Source organism: Orbicella franksi, chromosome 13 (genome assembly GCF_964199315.1).
Source record: "Orbicella franksi chromosome 13, jaOrbFran1.1, whole genome shotgun sequence".
Classification (NCBI taxonomy): Eukaryota; Metazoa; Cnidaria; class Anthozoa; order Scleractinia; family Merulinidae; genus Orbicella; species Orbicella franksi.
In genome coordinates, this window is record NC_138157.1 from 19,058,726 (window position 1) to 19,081,020 (window position 22,295).

Below are 22,295 nucleotides of genomic sequence, written 5' to 3' on the forward strand. Positions count from 1 at the left end.
AATAGAAAAAAAATCCTGGACTACATCATGGAAGATGTCACTTTATGTCATGTGGTCCGTCACGAGATCTTCGCGAGATGAGCTCAGTTGTCAATAAATGCTGAGCAATAGTGTAGTTACCACGGTAACCTTAGCTAAGCCGGTAGACAAAGCCTTTCCTCACACCCCCCCCCCAGAAAAAGTGTGGCCCGTCACGAGTTCTTTGTGAGAACTGCTGACGTCACACACTGAGCTGAGTTCCGCTTCAGCTCAGTGTCAATAATTGCTGAGCAATAGTGTAGTTGCCCTCGCTGAGCTGGTGGATAAAGCCCCCTTTTCCAAAGAGAAATTCAATGTGGCTTGTCACGAGTTACGTTCTCTGCGAGAATTTCTGATGCACACACTGAGCTTAGCCGGGCTGTCTTTTGTCTGGGAACAACGATAGGCGGCTGTAAACACAGGCATAGCAGTTCCGTCAAATTTGGAAGTATCATGGAAACTCGTCACCAACGGCCGTGAAAATTTGGCGGTATTAACGGACTAGGGTCAAACCTCATGACTGGTCTAAACTGAGTGACCCATCTTAACAGATAAATCACAACTGCTCTTTAAACAACTGTTCCTTAATAAGCATCCGGAATTAGATAAAATTAAAAAAAAAATTGAAACTTGAATCAATGTATGAAATCTTGATAATGGAAAATGAACATACAACTGGTTCGAGTGGCTGAATAAACGGGGTTAAATTATACAGCTTATACAACGTGGAATTTCAGAACGTGGCGGTGGCTGCATTAACGGGGTTTTCTAAAAGAAAATGTGTATGGGCCTTTCGCCGGGACAAAAATAAGTGGTCGTAATAATGAGGTGACCGTAAGGTAGGGTCGAGCCACTGCAACCGAATTCAAACATTTTTTCCCGCCAAATTAGTTCTGTCTTGAGGCCTGCGCGCTGCTCAAATTTTGAAGAACGCGGAACTTTTTCATCCAATTATTTCCAATTGGGACAGCATCTAGTCCTCTTACGCTTATTATCACGCAGAGAAAAGCTGGTTTGATCCCTAATCTGATTCAGTTTTAAATCTGTTCTGCTCAACAGTAAAAAATAAAAGAAAGATAAAATTCAAACGGAAGAATTCGGAAGAGAAATGACATTTCAGTAACTGTATACTTTTAAGGTTTGGAGAAAGAGCCCTGAGGAGAGGGATGCAAGCTGTGTGACCAGGAAATAGGGTAAACCGCGCATTCGTAGCTCACAGCGACATCAAAAGCGAACAGAAATTACATCTCCCGTTCTTTTGTGGAGGTCCGGGGGAGTACTCCCGGAAAATTTGGGTGGGGATGTGCGGCCCACTTCCCAAAACCCTTATCCTATTTGTGACCAAATCTGCGATTTTTGTTACCCTATTTATGACCAGGCCAAAAACTCGATACCCTATTTATGACCGTTGCGGCTGGTACAGTTTCCCTAAACGTAAGTTTTGAAGGGTGCTCGTCGGAAATTTGAAAAGAACCCCTAAGAGGTACCAAGATCCTGGTTTGTGGGAGTGGCTTGAAATTTTTTTCTCCCCAAAGAGGAACCAATTCTAAAACAACACATTATCTCCTGTCATATTTGTTTCAGTTCAATACCCTAAGAGGTACCGCAAAAGCTTTTTCTGTGGACCTTTGGAAGCCGAAAACCCTAAGAGGTACTAAAACCGCTTTTTAACCCCTAAAAGGTACGACGAACTCCTCCGTCCGAATTTTATATTGACTATACGGGATTCCTCCCCCCCTTGGGGGATTCGCACAGGTACCCAGGTTAAAGTGAAGCAGTTTCGTGACGCTCACTGAAAAGACACAGACTAAAAACGGCGTCGGGGTAACTACATTGTTCGTGATACGTTTATTGTTATTGTAATTATTTGCTTTTATATCCTAAAGCCCTAACGGCGACGGAGATTGGGCCAACCGTGGCAAGGGCATGTTTAACGGCCGCCTCGCTTCCACGGGGAAGGTCTACGAACCCTGAAAAAATAGAAAGAAGAAAACGTCCTGCACTTAGTTCTTATTTTAAGTGTTTTGCGTGATGTTTTTCGATTTATTTAGCAAACTGAATAAACTGCAAAACCGTGAACAAAGATCCTGCTTGATTGAACGTTGGATCTCACAGGAGATCTAATCAGCCAAACTTGAAAAGTTAAACGATGAGAAGTCAAAGACTACTGCAAGGCTAACACAACGTGGTAAATTTAAAACAATATTTTGGATGATTCAACGAACATAGATTCAACGAAGACAGATTCAACGAACGTAGACACCCTGTCGACAAATCCGTGACTAACATTAAATCCAAATCCACCACTGTTGCCGAACATTTTCTTTCTCATCCTAATCACTGCTACACTGACATGCAACTACTTTAATTCCACTTGAACTTATCCACTCCTCACGTGATTCAATCTGAAAAGCCAGAGAGTTCTTTTTAATAGATTTAGCGAGGACATTGGAACCCCACGGTATGAACAGACGTGATGACTCGTAAAACTTGTAACCTATGTAGACCCGTTCTATCCTTGCTTCATTTAGTTTGTTTTTTTCGCCATTTCCGCCACTCTTTTTAGCTTCGAAATAAGTGTTACGACATCTACCATTATATAATATTGTAATTTAATTTTAAATATACTACGTTGTGTCAGCCTTGCAGTAGTCTTTGACTTTTCATCGTTTCATTACACTAGACAGGCCCGGGGCCGAGCGCTGGCTAAGGAAAGCTTTTGAAATAAGTACTGGGAAATTTGAAATCTTCTGCAGACTCGTACACAGTCGCTATTTACGGGTCATCTGGGACGGTTTCAAAGAAAAAGCGGTCTGGATCGAGTGGAGCGCGCGGTGAGTTATGGGAAGAGGCGGGAGAAAAATAGCTATTCCCATGACACCTTGCGCGCGTTAATTCGCTCTAGTATCCAATCTTCTCTTTCCCAAAAACACGTAAATAGCGACTGGGTACGAGTCTGAATCTTCTGGCCAATCTATAATTACCCGTTGTTCCCTACGCTTCGCTTTACAGGGCAAGTCATAGATCACCTTGTTCGACCAAATCAGTTCGCTTTTCGCACCTGATGCACTTTACTGGCTTGAAAGTAAGTACATAAAGGTAGAAAAGTATCTATACATCAAGCAGGAAGCTAAATTTGATCCAATAACAGGCGGTCTATGACTCGTTCTACTTCTGGCAATCAACGACAGTCGAACCTCCCGTAAGCGACCACCAAAAATGTCAAGACTAGTTGGTCGCTTACGGGAGGTGGTCACTTAGATCATAGTGGATCAAAATTTTGCCTCATTAACATATTGCAACTGCAGAGACTTACCTGTGTTTTAAACATTTTATTCATGTAAAAAGTCGATTTCGAGCAAAAATAAGGTACTTACCATTGTGAAATTTCCGTCTGTTGTACAACCCAGGAATGCGATATGATTACAACACCTTATTATCTAATTTCTTAGCTAAAAAAAAAAAAATCATTAGGATTAACAAATACAATGAATACAGGGAAATATAAGGGCCAATCATTTTCCCGCGCTTTTTTTTTGCGCGGGACGGCCGAGAGGAGGCCGAGAGGTTGCCAGGCTACATAGTCGTATTTCAAACTAACTGCAGCAGAAGCCATGCCGACGTAGTAAGGCTGGTTTTCACTAGCGACGGAGTCGTAGTCGGAGTCATAATCAGAAGCGTAAAGTGATACGATCTTGTGAAAATCAAACCGACGGAGTTGGAAGCAGAAGTACAATTTTATGAATAGCCGTATTTTACATGTAAATGCTGATCGCCAGTTAATACCAGTGATCCAGTGATCACTGATTGACCTTTCAGGTTAAATAGTCTTTTATTTTCTTTTTTTTTTTGAATGTTAGAATAAATCAATTACAATGCTCCATTCTGGGCCTTTTGATTGGTTGGTTCTTCCGCTTCTGCTTCAGACTCCGACAATCTAGTTTTCAATGGATCATAAGCGAAGGAGTCGTAAACGGAATCGGAAGAAATGGAAATGTTCTGATTCCGTCGAGCTTGTAACTCCGGTTACGACTCCCATTTTCAATTTTCACTAGGTCATAAGCGCTCTTACGTCTCCGACTCCGACTCCGACTCCGACTCCGTCGCTAGTGAAAACCAGCCTTTAAAGCTAACTTTTCATGACTCTTTGTCAAGGTAAAATTAACCTATTCTATTTCACGGTCAGTTAAGCTTTACTGCAGGATACCTATTCGCATAACTATTCGCTTATTTGCATTTTATTCAGTGTAGTGAGAACAGTGACTTCTGCTAAAAAGCTTCACGTGGCAGCATCCAATTTAGCCCACATATACCTGTACTTCTTAATTTGTTATCGCCGATGTAAACGTCGTTCCTTTGTTTCTACTGTATTAGAGTGGTTTTCATTTGAGTGTCGAAAGTAATTAGACAATTAGTTTGGTTTTGGTTTTGGTTTTACTACGGTTTGAGATTGGCTGAGTAGTCTAATTGGTATGTAATTGGTTTGGTTTTGGTTTTACGACACTCAATTGAAAACCGCTCTATTACTTGTCACATCTATTCATTTGTACTCTAAATAAGCATCTATTGTATTTTACTGATATTTAAACTTGGTCAGACAAATTGAAACATTCTCACCCTTTGGTCCAACAATATTACAGCAAAAACAATTTTCCCATCCGTTTATATTTGGCTTAAGTCATAAACATGCTGTTTATGAACAATCATCCTGTTTGTTATTAGAACTATTACATGCAATTAAATTTTAAGAACTTTTTGATTCAACAGCCATGATTCAACACGCAAGATCCAACAACCAATAACAGATTTCTGCATAATTCTGGTTAGTGATAATTTATGAGTGATTGTACTTGTAAACCATTGTACCATTGTACATGGGTTATTGACCAAGGGTGACATCAAGATTGGTCAATGTTTAACAAATCGATGTCAGTTTTTCATGCATCTGTCCTCTTATTGATCGTGAACTTTGACATAACATTGTCAAAGTAACTGGAGATCCACGAGGCAATAGCTGAGTAGATCCGCAGACTACTTTGACAATGTTATTGCAAAATGCATTGTCATTAACAGGACAGACGCATAAAAAACTGGCATCAAATTTGTTTTTTATATCAACAAATTGTCAAATTGTCTGCTCTCGCTTGTTGCATTAACATCACATAAATTATCAATTCATGTGTCTGTGCGCTTATTGACAATAAAAATTATCCAATGAGTGAGCGAACAAGGCCAATGTTCAACCATCTTGACTAAACAAGCTTGATTGATATAATTTTGCTGAACAGAGCAGGTATAACCCAATCTCACCTGCACCAGCAGCCAACCAAAGCTTAGGAATTAGTTCATCTTCATCTTAATTAAAATATAAGAATTAACTAAATTAAAAAAAAAAAAAAAGGGAGCCCTACAGGCTGGGCCTACTTGAGCAACCAATTACTGCACAAGATTTGTTTCATCTTGCCTGCTTGTAGAAGTAGCCATAATTATAATAATTATCTTCGAAAACAACACGATTTGTTTGAAATTCATATCTTACATTAAGAAAACATGTTTAGGATAAAATATCATTCATCCATTGTCAGTTGCACAAGAATACCAATTGAAAATGAGCAATAAATAGTTTAACAAATATGTGTGATCACACTAAGAATAATTTAGGGATTAAGGTGTGAAACAGGAAAAATAATTAACAGTTGATAATTATTATTGTATATTTTAAATATTGTAGCTGAACATTTTACTTTCTTGCTCTTCTTTTCTTCATATAATTTATTTATTTGTTTGTTTGTTTGTTGATGCATATATTTACTAACCAAATTTTTTGTCATAAATCCATGAAATTGCAATTATTATTTTGTTCTCACCTCTAAAATTTGTGCAGATGTGATATTTTTAGAATTGGGGATGCTGCATTTATGTATGTTTACTGAGCCAGTAACTTAGCATAGATTGTATTTGATCTCAGAAATCCATGGGGGACAAAACAGTACCACAAATATTGCCATATTGCCATTTTTATTTTTATTATGTAACGAGTGAATGCATAATATTCTCTTTCAAATAAGGTATCCTGTCATATATAACTGTGTGACCAATGCATGTGTGTGGATAGAATATTTTACACTTAAACGTATGTTTTTATCAAGGCTACAACCGTTGTAAATTTGTGATCAACATAATTGCCATAAAGATATTCAGTGCAATTAATTAATAACAAGTGGATAGAATAACAATAAAGTTTACGTTATATTTTCTGAGAAAGTTAATTCGTTGTGATTGACCGAGAGCAGGCAAATTTAATGTTTTGGTCTGCACTGCTGTGCGAATTAATGTGCACACATTTGTAATTTCTGTGGCCCTCTTTAAAATACCAAGAGCATAAAATCATCATGTACAATAATTATTAGAAATTTATAAAAACCCTATATAAATATTTATTAAAAATCTTATTACGAAGCAAACCCTATATAAGATTTAGATTTAAAAAGCTGAGTTTTACTAAAGCATAATATAAGATCTTACTATACTTAACTTGCTCAATCTAAAGATAATTATGATCTGGGTAGGGAGAAAATTAGCAATACATTCTTAAGATTTTACAGATATTTTCAGAAGTCCATAGCTCTGTGGTACCTTATTTCCAACATTTTACAGTGGTTACAGAAAACATGCAACATCCCTCTTTTACTCAACTATGCCTTCTTGGTAATCTTGCGAGATTAGCTCTTCAAGTATTTCTACTGTGCTGACTATTGGTCAGCTCTAACAATTCATTTATGTTATCAGGGCAAACACCCATAATCCCTTTCTAAGCATCTTTTTACATGTGTATCAGACTCAATGTAATATTGTTTTCATATGAAACTTGCAGGAGGTGATGTTGATGTTCACTGCAAATCTGTCGTTTTGGGTTTTCTACCTGCAAAATGCCAAAAGAAGTTGCAAAACACCATTAATCTTCTCAATGGGCTTTGAAGGTTCATGTACAGGCTACTGAGGTGGGGTAAAGAACTACATGTAAACAAAACACTTCACTGTTAACTCAAGAATGGATGAACTGTTACATGGTATAGAACAAACCTTTCCAAAATATTAGAAGATCTTCCACTGTCTCAGCTTCCTGAAAAATACATGTAGGTACATGTAAAAGTATTTTGTTAAACATATGGAGTGAATCAAATTACAAGTAAAGCCTTAATCTTTGGCTCTTTCATGTGTGAAATGGAACAGACTTTCTTCCCATCTCCTGGTAAAGCAGTGATTTATTTCTTGACCAGCAAACAAGAAGCACTCTCTGAGATGTACATGTACATATGGGGAAAAGAGAAGGGGGTTGCTGATGGGGAAGAACATTTTGCCTCAAACTGCTAATTCATCTTAACTTTAATATACCTACTTTTAAAACTTCAAAGTTTACTTTGCCATCTTCTTGCACGTGATAACCTAAAACAAAGAATTGCAAAGTAATATACACCGAGACCCACAGAAATGTGACATTTTAGTATGATCATGTTTCTTCCATTGGATACAAACCACGAAATAACTATCTTTCAATGCTATTTTACATGTGGTAAAAAGTAAAGTTTATTACTGCAAGCCCAACAGACTTATAGTTTCTGTCATACAAATTGGCTAGGAGTATTGCCTCAACTCCTGGATGGGATGCTAGTCCACCACAGCATTCTGTTAGGTTGCCCCCACAATTTGCTGCAACCCATTTATACTCATGGGTGGAGAGAGGCACTGTGAGAGTAGTGTGTTGCTCAAGAACACAATATAATGACCCTGGCCTGGGCTTGAACCCTGACTGCTCCATCTGGAGGCCAGCTCACCAGCCATAAGGCCACTATACCTCTCACGTTACTATTTACATGCCAGACAGCTAATTTATTTTTATCTCCATCTGAACAAGAAAGAGTGGTATCAACAATCACATTGCTGAACACAGTCTATTGACTGAGAAACTACAGAATTCACCAGACTCTGAAAATGCATTACCTACCTGTACAGGTGCAGGTGCTAGCACTTAGTATTGAGCTACACTAAAGTGATGACTACACTTCCCAGAACTGATGCACATAGGACAGGTGTACCGTTATCTATTAAACAACAACTGACCAGAAGTACAATATATTCTCACAGGTCCTGACCTTTCAATAAGCATCCCCTTTTTAATGGGAGGTCTGGTGGCCTCATGCTTAGTGCACTCGACTCCAGATCAAGCAGTCCAGGTTCGAGCCCTGGCTGGGGACATTGTTTTGTGTTCTTAACTCTTACACAGCTTCTCTCAGCCCAGGTGTATACGAATTAATGCAATGCTGGGGGGTTACCCTGGGATGGATTAGCATCCCATCCAGGGGGAAGTAGAAATATTTCTAGTCACTTCATGCTACAGAAACCAGAAATAAGCACCAGCCTGATGAGCTACTTGGCTAGTATGCAGACTTTAATTGTCACCTTCTGATGAGCACTCCCTGTAATGTGTGATTTTTTAATTGTCATCCCTAATCCTACATGTATAAGCACTCCCTCCCATTACAAGCACCCCTATTACAAAAGTTACATTGAAGACACAGACATACACTGTAGAATAGACTGATCAGAATGAGGAAAGTATGCTCTCTTATCAGGACGTAATGTTGAGCACACTGATTTGGAAAAAAATAAGAGACTGTTGTTATGATGATAAGAGTCCGTATTGTCACGGTTTGAATTATAGTATCTGTATTGTTCATCAACCTCTGTATCACATTCTGTTGTTAATGCCAAAAAAAATTTAAAAAAAAAATTAAAAAAAAACAAACAAGCAAACAAAAACCAAAGTTGCTTAAATGAGTAATGGACTCATTAATTATTGATACAATGTAAAAACCTACCAATAACAGGTGGAGCTTGACGGCTACAATGCCGACAAAATACAGACAGAGAATTTGCACCACAGTCATGCAGAATTATGTAGTCACCTCGTTCAATCTGATGAATAACATTCATTACACTACTGAATGATTATATTCTCTGTTGTATCTTACATGTACTACTTTTGCACAGTACTGGACATGTATGTTTTTTAACCACATTACTCTAAACAAGTCATTCATGAAGGTCAGCTGAACTTGCTGATTACATAGCAATTTTACTATACCAGGCAACTCTGAAGGTATAAGGTACATGTATGCATTACCATGGTCTGTGATCTGCAGTCCCACAGTCTACTAATGAATAATAAGAAAACTTTTCTCTACCACCACTTTCCATGGTCCATATACTGTAGTCAAAATGCTTGAAAATAAACTTGATACAATGTAGGTAGAAAGTCTCGAGAATTATGCAGCAATGTACATATATGATTATGGCAAAATTACACAATTTTAAATGATGTCAACTCAAAATGTTCCTTGAGTCCTTGTTTTAAGATCCTAATATTTGAATCCACATGTAATGGTGTTGTGCGTGCTTTTAGCTATATCTTTTTTCCTCCTGAACAATTTTTGTAAAACTCAGTTATGAGAAAACTAGCACTTATTTTGCTGTTGAACTTACATGTAGTGCTTGATGTTGTGTATGTGCTTGTGTGCATGCTAATGATGAGGAAATCGTGTGCCGTAAGCACGCACAATGCAATTCTGAGGAATCCTGTTAAGACTAATGAAGGGCATTCCTCAGAATTGCATTGTGCATAAGCCACTACAGCCATTTTCAAAAGGCTGTTAAAACAATCAGAGTATTGAAGCTTAGGGTGTGCTATATTTCTAAAAACAACAGTTTTTGCTATATATTAATACATTTTACAGTAATGAGTTTCACATATGACAATTCCAGTTAACAAACGATTTACCATAGGAAGAAAAACATCTCGTTTGACTACATCTCCAGAAAAACACAGAGGTCCAGCAATATTATAACGCATTCCCTATGGTCAAAGAATGTAGAAAAACAAGACAGTACTTATTTATACATTCAAAGGACATCAATATTGAAACTGAAAATATTTATAATTTCTAGATTAGGGCAAAATTTATTACCTGGGTCATGTCATGTAATTGAGGATTAACTTAATAATACTTGAGTGTATGATCATATCAAAAAAAAATGGTTGAGCTTGCATAAGAAGCTACAGACTGCTTCTTATTGATTTATTTTACCCATTGATTCTAACAGAAAGTATTATGAGATGCAACATTACCTCTCCTTCTTTTGGCCGCCCTTCCCCGTCAAAAACTTGTACACGTCTCTATAGAAACAAATCATTTGAATATTATTATTATTTGAATGCAGTTACTGATACTCAATTATACTCTTCAGTAGAATGACGAGTTCATATCAAAATATTGTGTCAATAACTTCTTATTCAGTGGTAGGTATATATGTTGTGAAAACCCAACAATGGGAATGACTTTAATGTGATTTTGCATCCCCAAGTTCAAAAACTCCACGTTGATTACAATTATTATACCCAACAGATTTATGTATAGTGCCCCTGCTTGGATTAGACAACCAAACAGCGACATTTCATACCGACTACAGAAATGAATGAATGTCGGAAGTGCACAAAGACAGAATACAGAATGATAGTTGTAAAAAATGTACAATTATACAAACCTGGTATTTGCTGACTTTGGGGCAGTAACATGTCCTCATCATCATATCCTACATAAACAGGTACAGTTTACATGCTAGTACTTTAGTATCTGTTACAGCAACCCTACCCAAAAGAAAATAAACCAGAGAGAGCGATAATCGTGTTTGTTGCATAAACTATCCATGCATCACAACCATTTCAGTGTCACTTCATCTGACGTGACACATGGAGACAACAAAGGAACCTGCCCTATGCATATGATCTTTGGACTGATGAGACTGTTAATTACCTTTGAAGGTTCACAGACAAAAACAGACAACTTGAGGAATAAAATTTTGCTGCCATAAATTGTCAAATACAATGTACCTCAAATAACCTGGCTTTTTAACTTCAGAATTTTGAATCGTAATCTCACTCCAAAAGTGTAACAGTTAAATTTCCATCATGGTCTCTACAGCCAAATCTCAAGATTTTTGTCAGTGTGACTGATGAAATGGAAAGTGTTGAGATCAACAATTTACATAGACAAAGTTTCCACTTCTTATTATTAACAGCAACAATTGATGAACCAATCAGGTCACTACAGGGCCTTGCATACAATTATCATTGCATGGTAACACACAGACTCTCTCTGAATTTTTCCTTCAGGAGAGGTGGCTGTAACACAAGATACTAGTAGAAGAGAAATTTTGGTTTTTTTATTATTCCCTTAGCTAACAAATTAAATAGGTTATAAATAATTTATATATAGGTTATTAAAATAGGTTACTGTAATTCATAGCACGGATTTCACAAGGTGATTGAGCACAATTAAGGGTAAATTTGGTGTTATAAAAGACTATTTGTCATGAAGAAAATATGTAGCTGCCCCATTATTATATTGTCCTTAACTGTACTTGCTCACAGTACATGGCTGGAATAACTGTTTTCTTTGTCATACAATGCTTAAGAAATAGAAAGCATGTACCGTGGTTCTATCGAGTTATAGAAACACGGGTGGAAGTTTGGGAGAACGAGAAATGCTGTGGGAATATGAGCCGTAGGCAAGTGTTTCCACAGCTTTTTCAAGTTCTCCCAAACTTTCATGAGTGTTTCTATAACTCGATAGAAACACGAAGAACAAGTTTTCTTTTAGAAAACACTGCGACGAAAAAAGGGAAACAACTTGTTTACTTTGATCGTCAAAATGTAAATTCTCTTTGCTTGCGCCATCATTACGTCAACAGCTCGTGCTAGTTCTGTGTTTCTATCGAGTTATAGAAACACGATTTTTAACCAATCTAAAAGTAAATATTAATAGCTTACAGCTCCAAAATGTATAAGAGCTATTCTAAGGTCATCAGATGCAACTTTTGTGTATTCCACTCTGCTGGCCAGCCAGCCGGCCTATAAGGAGTTAAAAGAAAAAATAAACATATTTTGTAAACATGGATAATAAGAGGTCTGGCATTTAACTTTAGGTCAGTTGTGAAAAATCTGCTACTGCAAGTCAGCTTACCTTATAACTAATGTTATAGACTATTTTAGAGAGTTTTACAGTATCCTCCAGGGAGATTCATTTGCTTAAACTTTCAGTTTCGTATGTCTGCACCAAAACAGAAGAGGCATAAAAGCATGTCTGAATAATTCAATGCTGCAAGGGTATTCACTTTCAAAAATATGTAACAATGGCTTGAAACAGTTAACAGTATCGCTCTTTCAGTTTTCATGGCAACTATAGAAACTAATGAGACCAAAAACTTAACTAATACAAACATGATACATACTATATATACCGGCATGAGTGAGCTTGGACATAAAAACAGCTATATTCATTTCACGAATGTACCTTTGCATTGAAACCTTGACCAAATTCAGTTACAACTTTTTTGAACACTCCAAAGCTTGGAAACAATTCTGGAACATTTTTCTAATAAAAAGAAGAAACAAAAAGAAATGGGAATCACACAGCAATAAAAACAAACAATCCAGACCATATTCAGGTTCCTTGATTATTAGTTTAGAAAGAGAAATTATTTTTTAGCTACATCAGAAACTGCATTTGCTAAAAATAAGATTGTGCACTATTAAAAATGTATCAACTGACAGCATAAAAGTCGTAGACAAGTATTTGAGAGCACACTTCTTAACATAGTTTGTATAATTTTCAAGGGTAATTAGCTGCTGTACAAATGTCAGTCTTAAAAATATATCAGTACAGTCTCAATATTATAAGCTGTGAGGTTTGTAGTTTCTATCAGCTGATACAAAGTAGATGTAGTGTGCCAACGCACGCATCATTAAATTTCCCCGCAATTTTTATGTTTTTTTTTTTAGTCAAGAAACCGAAAAAAACTGTCCTCCTTTTCGTCCTCTCAGGATTTAATTAATTATCTATTTGCATCAAAATGTTCCTCCAAAACTGTGGAAAAACAAAAAAACGTCACCATTTCATAGATGATCTTCAGCCACTGAACACAAATGGCTGATAGTATACAATCACCCAGCCAATCAGATAGCAGAATTTGCATTAGTGTACTGTCTAGTAGAATTCCACTAATGATCTTGATAGTCTGTGTATCAGATTGTGTAATGCATGTACAGTATACATTTACCTGATAGTCAGTCAGTGGGTTAAAGGTCAGTAACCTCATGATCATTAGTGCATACCTGTTTGGCCAATCAGAGTCAATCAGGATGTACAGTTGCTGTAATTATGGCCAATTACATGTGTACAAATGTACATGTACCTGAATCTCCTAACAGAAAATGCTTACTTTGAGATCTTGAGCATAGTCTTGAAATGATGGTCTAACTGTATCGTCATCTCTGTTTATCTGCAAAAAAATTGAAAGCTAGATCGACCTTTGAGCTACAGTAATGGAGTTGAGTTGCACTAATGGACAGAAATGATACTAATGTCTATAGTATAAAGAAAACCATTGTTTTAATCACTCTTAAAATCTCTGTAAAGCTATTCATTCCAAATTAAGGTTCTCAGTACCAGCCAGTATGCTTAATGGTCTCAAATCTTACCCTACAATTATACATACAGCTCTGAAAAATATATGTAACAGGCAAAATGGAAAACTTTAAAGGGTTTCTTAGCACTACAAAGATTCAAACTTACAAGTTTGATTAAATCTTTGTGCTTCTACAATAAACAATTAACCTCACTTACAGTTAATCCACCACCAATGTCAATCACATTGACTTGTGTTTTTCCTACCCTGCGATTCACTTCCTAACAAGGCACAACACAGTATCAATACTATATGTTTTTATCCACTAAAACATACTGTGCAAAAAAATGTCATTTTAGAAGAACAGATATGTTTTATACTTGAATAAAAGGTGGCAACTTCTCCTCATAATGTCAGTGTTAATTTCAAGAAAAAGCTGAAACATTTTCAAGCCATAAAAGTGTTTTATTCTTCACTGCTTTGTCTCCTAATGGGAAGCTACCTAATATGTTATGAATTCCAGGCCATGAACAAAGAGGGAATTATTATTTATCTGTCATTTCTTCTACTAATAACTGGAAAAATTGCCAGTTTCACAGTTAAATGGTCTTTCAGCCATTTACATACATGTGGCATGCCAAGAGTTGGCATGTCAAAAGATGTTGCCTGGGCACATAACACTGAAAGCGGGTGCAATAATCAGCTGGGTACCCAGGGACCCTCTTTAATGTGGCCCGTATATAATAACACTCCAGTCCCAAGACAAAATACTAAAGAATGACTTGCTCAGACCCATGCTACATGTATTAAGCATAAGACTGGGGATGTCTTTGCTCCACAGAAAGGACACTGGTGAGCCGGTCAAGAGTATGGGAAAAAAATTTCACAACTACACACTTTGTCTATATATAAGCGTTACTGTTAAAGTTTCCTTACCAAAGCAAACTCTACAATGCGTTTCACACCACAGGTAAGATCATGACAATCAAAACTCTGCAAACATATAATTACATAATGTTTTACAGATGCTAATTCTAGACACAACTGTGCCAAATGCAAAAGCAGTTCTCTAGTTCACACTTTATTTATTGCACAAGTAAGGCTGCTGCCAGTGATAGGTAGACCTTGCACTGTGTCCTAGTAAAAATTACATTCATTCGATAAGACAGAATTTCCTCCTTTAATTTGCTATCATTACATTTGTTAAATGTTCAGTTTGCACTGCCAAGATCTCAAGTCACAAGTGATTGAATGTTAGTCACAGTAGTTGAACGTTTCAGCTGCAAAAAGCAGATGACAGACATACATGTAAGCACCCCTTTGGAATCAAGTGACTGTCTCCCTGATGTTTCCAGTCCAGATTAATAAGGTGCTTTCATCCTGTACATGTTTACATGCACTGTATGTTGTCACTGTTACAAGCTACACGTATTTACTCTCAGACTTAAAATTGAAGAAATCCTGTGCACATGGAAAACATTAGATGGTTTATAGTTTTGCTGAATAGGGATTTTTTAGGTGGTTTCATTTGCTCTGGCCCCTGCAACTTTTAAACCCAAGAACAGTCTGGATCCAGTGAGAGATTGAGTGATATAAGAGCAAGCCACTCAAAGGGTTATTATTTCTAATGTCATTCTAAATAATGTCCTGTTAATGCATTAACACTAATAATGTAACATTTAAGAAACAGAAAACATGTACACTGTATGGTGTAGTTATAGAAAAACGAGTGGGAGAATGAGCTCGTGTTCCCTGACAGCTTTTTCAAGTTCTCCCAAACTTTCATGAGAGTGTCTATTAAACAATTAGATTATGAGCTCGAGATTTCTATTGCGTGATAGTTGACGAGGGCACAGCCTGAGTCAACTATCACGCATAGAAATTGAGAGCGAATAATCCAATTGTTTCAGTATAAATCTACTAGTCATTCAAAACTTTATCTAAATCCTCTTCACAGACACTTCGAAAATGCCAAGAAGTGGCTGTCATTTTGTTAACATGGGCTCACTGCTATGCTACTCACTATCTATCACAGAATAGATAGTGAGTAGCATAGCCAATCAGAGAACAGCACTTGTGATAGAACGCTAGCAGATTTATACTAGAAACACAGAGTATGTGTTTTCTATTTCTTTTAGAAAATATTGTGACAAAAAAAAACAACCTGTTTACTTTGATCATCAAAATGTAAATTCTCTTTACTTGCACCATCATTACATCAACAGCTCATGCTTAAGTTCTGTGTTTCTATCGAGTTGTAGAAATATGATTTTAAACCACTCAGTGCGCATATTTTCTTTGGGCTATTTTCTAAATTTTTATAGCACATCTGGTCACCTGAGATCCAGCATGTATCATGACTCCTGTTAACCAAGGTCGATCCATATACAAGTTGATTAACTCCTCTCTTGTTGATTCTGTAAGCTGTTTAAAAAAATAAAAAAAAGTCTAATTTTATTGATATGTTCTGTTCACAGTTCATTGACTGATGTGTAATATTTAGTCTAAGCTCTCAATAAACAAAGTTCTGCTTCAAGATGCATGCCATGATACAATGCATCATGATTAGTCAGTTGAACTAACTTTATCAGGTATTCATTGGAAATTGTCCATTTACTTACTTGCACTCCAAACTTTGAATCTGCAGTACATACACTGTGGAAACAGCCAAAACATTATAAAAAAAAGGAAACTGTAAAACTACATGTATAATTACTACGTAAAATTTAACAACTCTACTAACATGTCAAGTCCATAGAGGCCGTCTTCTTTGTCAATGACCTGCTTTATGTATCATGGAGATTTTGTTTAATTACTATACATATGACAACCAGAACTGTAAACCAGACAAGCAGGACTAGTTTGCTGGCATTTTGGAGCAGTGGTTTAAATAAAAACTGTTAAATTATATGTCATAAACAAGACAAGAAAGAAAGCAATCACTAAAAGGGAAATTACAGTTTATGAGAATTAATCCATACCCACCCCAAGGAGGGTTAGTGGAAATTCCAAGGGGGGGGGGGGGGAGGTCTCAAAATCAAAGCAAAATTTTCTTTGATCTATTTAGTTACCTTTTTAAAATGGATGTATTGTCCATTCGTTATAAAAAAAAAAGAACATTACTACATACACTGTAATACATTCATTTCAGTAAAATAGTGTTCAAAAATTTTGTCATTGATACTTTTGGATAATATTTTGTTAATGAAGTTACAACTGTCATTATTTGCATCTGTAAATCTGATCAAGTGGCCACTCATTGTGTATGTACATCCATCCCCCCCCCCCCCCCCCCAGTTGTACAATCTTAATGTGCTAAGAACAAATTAATTTTATGAGCGAAATGATTGCAATTACTGCATGGTTTTCTACTTATGTTCTCTAATTAGTCACAATTTATGTTCTCCTTTATTTGTGTGTTACTTGCCTCAGATCTTGAATGTCACCAACTCCAAGAATAGGATTCAATCTGATGCCCACTGTGGACTTTGTGTGCCTGTGTACATGTACGTAGAAAAAAAGTCTACATTATTCCTGATAAAGGGAAATCACTAACTACTAAAAGGCAGGATTTAAAAATTAGGCATTGCAAGGGTAAGTTCAGTTTTTATAATTATAATGCTAATGCCTAAGTGTATTATAAGATAGAAAGTTTGTGGACATGGCACACTGCAAGATCAAAATGAGATACAATTTTTTGACAAAGTTGTTCTCACTGCTTCTATTCTTACTGTTTCTCTTCCACTAAATTATTTTTTTATTAACAAACTGTAGTTTTAAAATCATCAAGAGTAAGGAAAGTATTGCCAATCATGGACTCACTATAAGTTTTGGTAATATGGCAATAATATTAATAATATTAGTAATTATTCCGTCAAGGATAGCATCTGTAGAAGTATATACCTTTTAGTCACTTGAATGGAGGGGTTGTTCATGTATTTGGTTTCAAATTTAGTTGTTACATAATTTTCAGTTTCAACTTGACTGGTTTATGTCTACAGGAAGGTAAATCCTTCCTCTGTTCTCAAATGACATTTTGATTGGCCATCATTACAATTTGTCCAAATATTAAATATTATTATACATGTACTTACCCAAGATCCTTTATAATTTTTGTCATAACCTCAAGTTCTTGATAATTGTCAACATTTATGAGAATTCCTTTTTCTAATGCAAACTCTAAAACATAAAATAAAAGTCACTGAGCTTTACACTTGAATTTTTACAAAGCAACTGTAGCCTTCAATTAAAACAGAGAAAACCAATTCAAATGAGTATTTTATTATTGATTCCAAGAAACGTTTCAACGAGGAGACAGTATTACTCCGTGAACAGCGCTATTGAGACTTTCACAAACTGAAAAATTTTGTGCAAACATAAATGGTTTATGGACTTAAAATTATTCTTTTTTTGTGAACTTCACATGATGCAAATGATCTCGATGGGAACCTGGCCAATACCATCACAGATGAAAGCCCCCTCACCATCCCAGTAGGGCCTTTTGCACCAAGAACAATAATTGTTTCTGTCCTAGAAATCACCAGGTTGTTGAACGGCTAAGACTCATTTCATTTGAAATTTCATGTTTACAATGCAAAAAGCATTGAGCCTTGATGACTTGTTAGTGTATGCCAAAGATTCCTCAACTGATTATCGAATTCTGAACTCTTTTGAAACCCATCTACAAAGTCCTAGGCTTAACCATAGCAAATGCAGCATTGGAAATGTCAGAATAAGGCCAATACAAGAATACCTGTTTCTGTTTGTAGAAAAACAAAGATGGCCATACTAAAATCGGAATGAAGTCACCACACACATGATTCACCTTTACAAGCATCAATTTGATTTGTTGTTTAAAGTAGTAGCCCCAATCTAATTGGTGTGAAATACATACATGTATCTCTCACTCATCCACTCACTCACCCACTCATAACATAGCCTACAACCTGTTGACTAAGAGTTATTTTTTCTGCAAAAGGAAATAGACAGTACAAATTCATACTTAATTCTGGCATTGTTTTCACTGGTGAGTCAAACACTATTTTTTCGGGTGGAAAGCCAACTTCCAAGCCATTGAATACCTCTGTGATAGAAGCGCATTCAATACCAAGACCCTACATTGTAAGTCAAATGACAAGAGACATTCGTCAATACCAGCCAAGGATATTTCTAGTTTTCCCCAACAAAATAAAAAGATATTCATACAGAATGAAAAATGTAAAGCGAAATGCCTGCCCTGTTAATAATTATGCATTCTATATGGAGGACAGATTGTTCACTCTGGCATAATGGCAAAGCTGCTGCATGGTAATATTGCAGTCATAAATTATTGCTATTATGCGCAGTGCTTGTTCGAGGACAACCCATAATTGAGGTGCTGCCAGTGCTTATTTGAGTGCTGCAATTACAGTACTGAAATGAGGGCATCTCTTCTAATGCTGGGCCCTGATTTGGATAGGGGCACTTCCTGTTAAAATACCTTTGACCAGAGGGCATTTACACATAACTAAGGAAACACCTTTATTGGAATGACAATGCTAAGTTGAATTATTATGGTACTCTATGGCAAAATGTAATAATTACCTTGTCTAGCACTATCTTCAACATTGCTGAAACTGGGTTTGCCTTTACTGCTACAGCATGAAGAAAATCTGAGAGGGGAAAAAAAGTTATGAAAATAAATAATTTCCCCCCCTGTACCTGTGATCTGCATACCCTAATTCAAAATCTCTGTAAAAGTTCTACATTTCTAACAGTTCTGTGAAAGTTCTGCACCACAGGAAAGTATCATCTTGAAAGTGACATGACTGATTTAGTTCTAAAACAAAATTATGTTTTATGTTTCACCGTGTACACCTGTAACTGGTTTACAACCAGTCAGACACAACCTCACAATATGCTGGAAAGAAACATGTTTTTAGGTCATACCAGTTTGTAGTGTCAGTTCGTTTTCTGTCATCCTCCCTTTTGTGAAAGTGAGTTGGTATGTCAGTCAAAAAAAAAAAAAAAATTGGGCAGGAGAAATATTGATTAACTGCATGGGAGCCTTGCTTATATCTTTAGGGGTATTGGCTGCCATTTTGCATAGAGCAACTATCAAGTCAGACTGGGTGTAGGATGGGGATAATGTTATACAGGAGATACATGTAAGCGAGTACTCTATAATATATGAGTTGTGACGAACCAAACCACACTAGGGACTGTTCATTTTTAATAGGGTAAGGGGGGCGGGGGAAGAGCTGGTGGGATTTGATAGGTACAGTAGTCCCTGTTACACATAATGACCCCCCCTCTTCATCACTTAGGAACGTTATTTTAGGCATTCTGGCAGAACTTTTGCACTCTGCACATGTAGATGCTGTCATCACAACACCCGAATTCAAATAGAAATATTCAAAGCCTGAAAATATGCTGACATTGCCTTTTTTTAAGGTTACTTCAAACCTTCGTGGGAGTCCTCCAGAAAAATATCTGTACGTGCGCTGTTTTCAAGGAAACCCCCACAAACTATATATCAACAGAGAGGTTATAAAATGTAGAATTCGCTAAAATTATGTTTTGTTTTGGATTTTGCTTTCCAAAGACGGCAGAGGCCGTCAACTCCAAAATGACCGACTGACGTTCCAATCGAATTAATCGGGTATCAAATGTGACCATTCATGCAAAATAACTGTGCAGTGTTAATCACAAAGCCTCAATCTCCAAAAACTTGTCAGCATTTTTTTTTATTTCTATTGGTCATCTTTTTATCTGTCAAGTTCGACTATCAAAAAATTTGCGTAACCTGTTACATTAAAGGCCACCAGAAAGAAAGTATTTAAAATAAACGAATTTGCCAACACACCTTTGTTCCATATCTATCAGTGAATGTTCTGACCAAATTTCATGGAAAACCATCAAATCTGCAGACCCTATTAACTCATTTAAAGAGAAGGGATTCTCTCGAAAAATGAGTGAGTTTTTGCCTTCTAAAGATTTATAAACATATCACACTTTCACAGAGGAATGTGTCAACTTGAAAGCTGTGAGCCAATGAAATAACACAACCCCTAGTGTTCACAGTATGCAAACTTGTGCTTTGCGGACATTAATTTTCTTGACCAACAAAAAAATCGACCAATATAGCCCCGCGAAGGTTTGAAGTAACCTTAAGGAAGGTCTTGTGGAGGTCCAGCTATATTTAGCAACCAAATTCTTAGTATGGGTTAGTCCCTGCTGCTGGATACCTAGCATAGTAGGGGGTTCAGGGGCATGCACCCCAGAAAACTCAAAACTTTCAGAACCTCAGAAATGCTGTTTTAGGAATTCTGGCAAACCTTTTGCACTACTGTGGAAGCTGTTAATAAGGTAATATTTTGAGTGGCCCCCCTTTAAACATCATATTTTGTTAGCCAGCCACCCCCGCCCCTTTTGAACCATATTTTTTTGCATGGCCTCCCTAAACCCCACCAGCCCACCTCCTACGTCATAAAAAATGACCGGTCCCCTATGCTATAGTATTGAATAGCGATTTACCTAGTGGTATTATCCCCCCTTTAAATACCTCTCCCCTGAAAGGTATTGGAAGATGCCGTTATAAGTCCTGATTTAGATTTCAGAGTCACTTCAAATGTATCTGAAGTCTATTAAATTGGAGACACCAAGAAAATGGGAGCAGATAATGAAACAAAAACATTTTGCTGTTTGCTTTAAAAAAAAACAAACAACAACAACAACAAAAAAACTGGGCCCCAGCTTCAGTGGTGGGAAATGAACCATTTCATGACAATGACCAGGGACATATCCAGGATTTTTCTTAGGAGGGGTGCACCACTAAGGAATGGCGTAACTGACTAGTGGGGTAAACAAATGTTAAAAGCGAATATGAAGAAGACGGCTTCATCTCAGGGGAGTGCACCCCCTGCACCCCCCCTCTAGATCTGCCCCTGATGACCGCACAAACTTTTTCCTTTTGCTATTCAAGAAAATCGCTGCGAAATACATGAACTCTTTCTTTCACCGACAGAACTCCCTAAATTGGACATAAACAAAGCAATATTTTCAAGGGCCGAAATTTAAAAAAACGGCCTGAATAATATGTTACTAGGTTTCTATGCATTGAAGAACACCCTCCTTAAAACTGACAAAATTAAAAACAATTATTTTTTAGCTTTAAAAATGAACACTTTGCATGTTTACTTTACGGTCAGTTATAGCAGAGCTCAGGTGGCCCAAAGGGCTGCCAAACGGAGCCCCACACTCATATGGGAAAGAAAAGGAAACCCATGAGTTGATTTTCTCATGACTATCATGACTAGCGGTATTGCTTGTGGGCATGTACGCACGACGATGACGACGACGGAGTCATGCAACATGGTGGCCATACTCCAAATAATAGGCTGGCAGAGACCTGCAGCCTTGGTTTACCATGTACATCTTTGATATTGGACATCCATGTTATAATCAATTGACACCTGTCAAAACATGGTATCCGCTGACCAGTATCATGTGACCATATCGTGGGCTTAAGGTTACTTCAAACCTTCGCGGGTGTCCTCCAGAAAAAATTCATACACACGCTGTTTTGAAGGAAACCCCCACAAACTATATATCAATAGAAAGGTTATAAAATGTAGAATTCGATAAAATTATATTCTTTTTTGCTGGCTGCTTTCCTAAGGCGGCAGAAGCCGTTAGCGCCAAAACGACCGACTGAAATTGAGGCGAATTAATTGGGTAGCAAATGCGATCATTGATGCAAAATAACTGTGCAG

The 22,295-nt window shown here is 37.0% G+C and overlaps 1 protein-coding gene across 3 annotated transcripts in view; it reads right to left on the reverse strand.

The window, feature by feature from the left end:
* Positions 1–4,846: 4,846 nt before the first annotated feature.
* The window catches only part of LOC145466571 (diaminopimelate decarboxylase-like), a 53,171-nt gene continuing 35,722 nt past the window's right edge, over positions 4,847–22,295 (reverse strand). For 2 of the 3 annotated variants that reach the window (XM_081450285.1, XM_081450283.1), the window contains exons 2-19: positions 19,126–19,193; positions 18,545–18,656; positions 17,637–17,721; positions 16,970–17,038; positions 16,164–16,197; positions 15,880–15,966; positions 14,479–14,535; positions 13,761–13,823; positions 13,357–13,416; positions 12,429–12,509; positions 11,906–11,986; positions 10,621–10,668; positions 10,205–10,252; positions 9,857–9,931; positions 8,898–8,994; positions 7,418–7,464; positions 7,102–7,141; positions 4,847–6,940 (exon numbers count right to left, since the gene is read on the reverse strand). In XM_081450285.1, coding sequence (XP_081306411.1) covers positions 6,909–6,940; positions 7,102–7,141; positions 7,418–7,464; positions 8,898–8,994; positions 9,857–9,931; positions 10,205–10,252; positions 10,621–10,668; positions 11,906–11,986; positions 12,429–12,509; positions 13,357–13,416; positions 13,761–13,823; positions 14,479–14,535; positions 15,880–15,966; positions 16,164–16,197; positions 16,970–17,038; positions 17,637–17,721; positions 18,545–18,656; positions 19,126–19,149 — 1,140 coding nt within the window. In that variant the 5' untranslated portion in view covers positions 19,150–19,193 and the 3' untranslated portion in view covers positions 4,847–6,908. Of the gene's footprint in view, positions 6,941–7,101; positions 7,142–7,413; positions 7,465–8,897; positions 8,995–9,856; positions 9,932–10,204; positions 10,253–10,620; positions 10,669–11,905; positions 11,987–12,428; positions 12,510–13,356; positions 13,417–13,760; positions 13,824–14,478; positions 14,536–15,879; positions 15,967–16,163; positions 16,198–16,969; positions 17,039–17,636; positions 17,722–18,544; positions 18,657–19,125; positions 19,194–22,295 lie in introns of all 3 variants that reach the window. The other variant, XM_081450284.1, reaches the window with a different exon arrangement.